Source organism: Panicum virgatum, chromosome 9N, assembly GCF_016808335.1.
Source record: "Panicum virgatum strain AP13 chromosome 9N, P.virgatum_v5, whole genome shotgun sequence".
Classification (NCBI taxonomy): domain Eukaryota; kingdom Viridiplantae; phylum Streptophyta; class Magnoliopsida; order Poales; family Poaceae; genus Panicum; species Panicum virgatum.
The window spans coordinates 61,361,407-61,364,285 of record NC_053153.1 but is presented as its reverse complement, the minus strand read 5'-3'; the positions used below and the strand labels follow the sequence as shown (position 1 = coordinate 61,364,285).

The window sequence follows — 2,879 nt, the reverse complement described above, 5'->3', positions numbered from 1 at the left end:
AGAGAAAAAGAGAAAGAAAGGTCCCACATTCAATACCCACTTGTGATTTCCTGAGGCGCATGTTTCTCAACAACCCAGGGGGGCCAAAAAAACTCCCGTGTGTTTGTAATAAAAAAATAAATAGAGAGGGAAAAACAGGCACCGGAAAGGGGTTGGCCAGGCCTTCCCTGCCCCCCTCCCCCTACCTATAAATACCCCTCCCCACCATCCCCAAACTCCCCCACACAGCCAAAGGCTAGAAGCATCCTCCTTCAGCAGCTTGAATCGGCGGCTTCCAGCGCCTCTCTCTTCCGATCCACGCTTCTCTTTCTAGCAACCGCTGCTGTCTAGCTGACCATGACGAAGCACGGCGTGGTGCTCGGCCCCGAGGACGCCGTCGTCGCGGCGGCGGCGGCCGCGCGGCATTTCTCGTTCCCGCCGCCGAGGACGGGGGGCGACTCGTGCAGGAAGCTGGCGGCGCAGGTCGACCTCGGCGCCGCCGTCATGGTATCCTGGCTCGACTCCATGAAGGCCTCCTCGCCCAGGCACAGGCTCATGGCGCCCCTGGCCGGCGCCGCCGACGCGGAGCACGACGACTGGATGGTAAATACACGTCGGCCGCTGGAGGCCAGACGGAGAACCTTTCCCCCCAAAAAAATATATATTCTTGGTTTCGATTGCGGCCAAATCCATGGCGCTGAAAAAGGAGCAACCAACCGTTTCGTGTGCAGGAGCGGCACCCGTCGGCATTGGACCGGTTCGACGCGCTGGCGGCGGCGGCCAAGGGGAAGCAGGTCGCCGTGTTCCTGGACTACGACGGCACGCTGTCCCCGATCGTCGAGGACCCCGACCGCGCCGTCATGACCGACGAGGTGCGTGCCTGCCCCATCACATCCTCTTCCTCCTCCTCCTCGGCTCCTCGCCCGCCTCTGTGGTCATGAATTGGAAAGCAGAGCATATGCTCTGCGTCCCGGTTCCCAAAGCAAAGCTTCCGTGTACTTCTTGAGCATCCTCTGACGGCTGACGCTGTAATCTCCCGACGCAGATGAGGGAGGCCGTGCGCGGCGTGGCGGCGCGCTTCCCGACGGCGATCGTCAGCGGGCGTTGCCGTGACAAGGTACGCACATTCGCCTTCGCCTTCCAGCCGAAAAGTCCGTCCCTTTCCTCCGCCCTCTCACCACCAGACACGCACACGAAATCCAGCAGCCAGCCACCGGCAGCTAGCTGCTCACGGGGCAGGCAGACGGCGCGGCGCGAGCTAGCTAGAAGCTCCTCCACTTGGCGGGAGCTCTCCTTTTCTTCCCCCTTTTTATTTTACCACCCCCTGCCCCCGCGGCCATTGGTGTTTGGTAGCCCGACCCTGCTGCCTGCCATGCCATGCTCGGTGGCGACGGCGACGTGCGAGACGAAGACGACGACGCTGACGTGCTGCTGCGTGCGCTGTCTTTCTCGCCTCGCAGGTGTTCGGCTTCGTGCGGCTGGCGGAGCTCTACTACGCCGGGAGCCACGGGATGGACATCCGAGGGCCCACCGCCGACCCCAACCACCACGGCAAGGTACTTGCAATTTACCACATCATCTCTCCATCCTTGCAAGCAACAAGAAGGTTTTACCGTCGTGAAAACTGAAAGCGACGCGCGTGCCACGTAATCCTTCTCCTTCTTCCACCTCTGACGCCCATGGATGATGATGATGATTCGGTCAGGAGGGCAAGTCGGTGCTGTGCCAGCCGGCGAGCGAGTTCCTGCCGGTGATCGAGGAGGCGTACGGCGCGCTGGTGGAGCGGATGGAGGCGTCGATCCCGGGCGCCAAGGTGGAGAACAACAAGTTCTGCCTGTCCGTGCACTTCCGCTGCGTGGAGGAGGCCGCCTGGGGCGCGCTGTTCGAGCAGGTCCGCGCCGTGCTCAAGGACTACCCGGGCCTCCGCCTCACCCAGGGCCGCAAGGTGCTCGAGGTCCGCCCCATGATCAAGTGGGACAAGGGCAAGGCCCTCGAGTTCCTCCTCGACTCGCTCGGTGAGTTGCTGCCGCCTCGCTCCTATTGGATTTGGAGGAACAAATGAAATCGTTGCTGCTGCTGGCTCTCAAGTTCTGAACAAGAGCACGCCATCATGGCTGTCTGACTGACCAAGCGTTCCTCTGTCTCTCGCTTCGTCTTCCAGGTTACGCGGAGCGCAGCGACGTGTTCCCGATCTACATCGGCGACGACCGCACCGACGAGGACGCGTTCAAGGTAGGCACGTACGGCCGCCGCCGCGGCTCCTCCTCTCCTGCGAGGAGATCGTGGTCAGCCTGCCGCCTGAAATTCCGGAGCTGAAAAATACTCTGTCTCTGACGGTTTCCACGGTTGTGTCGGGCAGGTGCTGCGCAGCCGGGGGCAGGGCGCGGGGATCCTCGTGTCCAAGTTCCCCAAGGAGACCAGCGCGTCCTTCTCCCTCCGCGAGCCGGCCGAGGTCAGGGACTTCCTGCGCAGGCTCGTCGACGCCAGCACCACCTGATCGATCCAGCAAGCACCTCTCCATCTAACTCGGCTACCACCTCCCTCCCTCCAGAACGGAAAAAAAAAAAGCAGAGGCAGAGGAGTTCCGTTCTTGTTGCACTGTATCTCAGCTTAGGATCGACAAGAGCACCGTTCATAGAACCGAACCTGCTAGCATTTCCCTTCCCATGTCCAATCCTTTCTCTTCTTTTTTATCTTCATTTTTTCGTTCCTGCTGCTGCTGCTGTTTCTTTTTTTTTTTGATAGTCAACTCGCTCTTTAATTAAGCAAACCCAGGATCAGCGCGATCGCGATCCACCAAAGTTGTTACAAAACCAGGGAGGGGATCCTCCCACACACTTGGGAGGTCCGGGTCCCGACTAAGACCAAAACGAGCGAGCTCATGTGCCGCTTGATTACAA

The 2,879-nt window shown here is 60.4% G+C and overlaps 1 protein-coding gene across 1 annotated transcript; it reads left to right on the top strand.

The window, feature by feature from the left end:
* Window positions 1-233: 233 nt before the first annotated feature.
* On the top strand, window positions 234-2,879 carry LOC120692620 (probable trehalose-phosphate phosphatase 9). Its single transcript, XM_039976002.1, has 7 exons — window positions 234-582; window positions 711-851; window positions 1,025-1,096; window positions 1,440-1,535; window positions 1,685-1,994; window positions 2,141-2,211; window positions 2,339-2,879. Exons 1-7 carry the CDS (start codon window positions 337-339, stop codon window positions 2,474-2,476), a joined length of 1,074 nt encoding a protein of 357 aa, XP_039831936.1. The 5' UTR covers window positions 234-336; the 3' UTR covers window positions 2,477-2,879.

Coding starts and splice junctions, on each gene's coding strand:
- LOC120692620 (XM_039976002.1), top strand. CDS start 337: ATGACGAAGCACGGCGTGGTGCTCGGCCCCGAGGACGCCGTCGTCGCG. Junction 1,995..2,140: donor GTTCCTCCTCGACTCGCTCG/GTGAGTTGCTGC, acceptor TTCGTCTTCCAG/GTTACGCGGAGCGCAGCGAC. Junction 2,212..2,338: donor CCGACGAGGACGCGTTCAAG/GTAGGCACGTAC, acceptor TGTGTCGGGCAG/GTGCTGCGCAGCCGGGGGCA.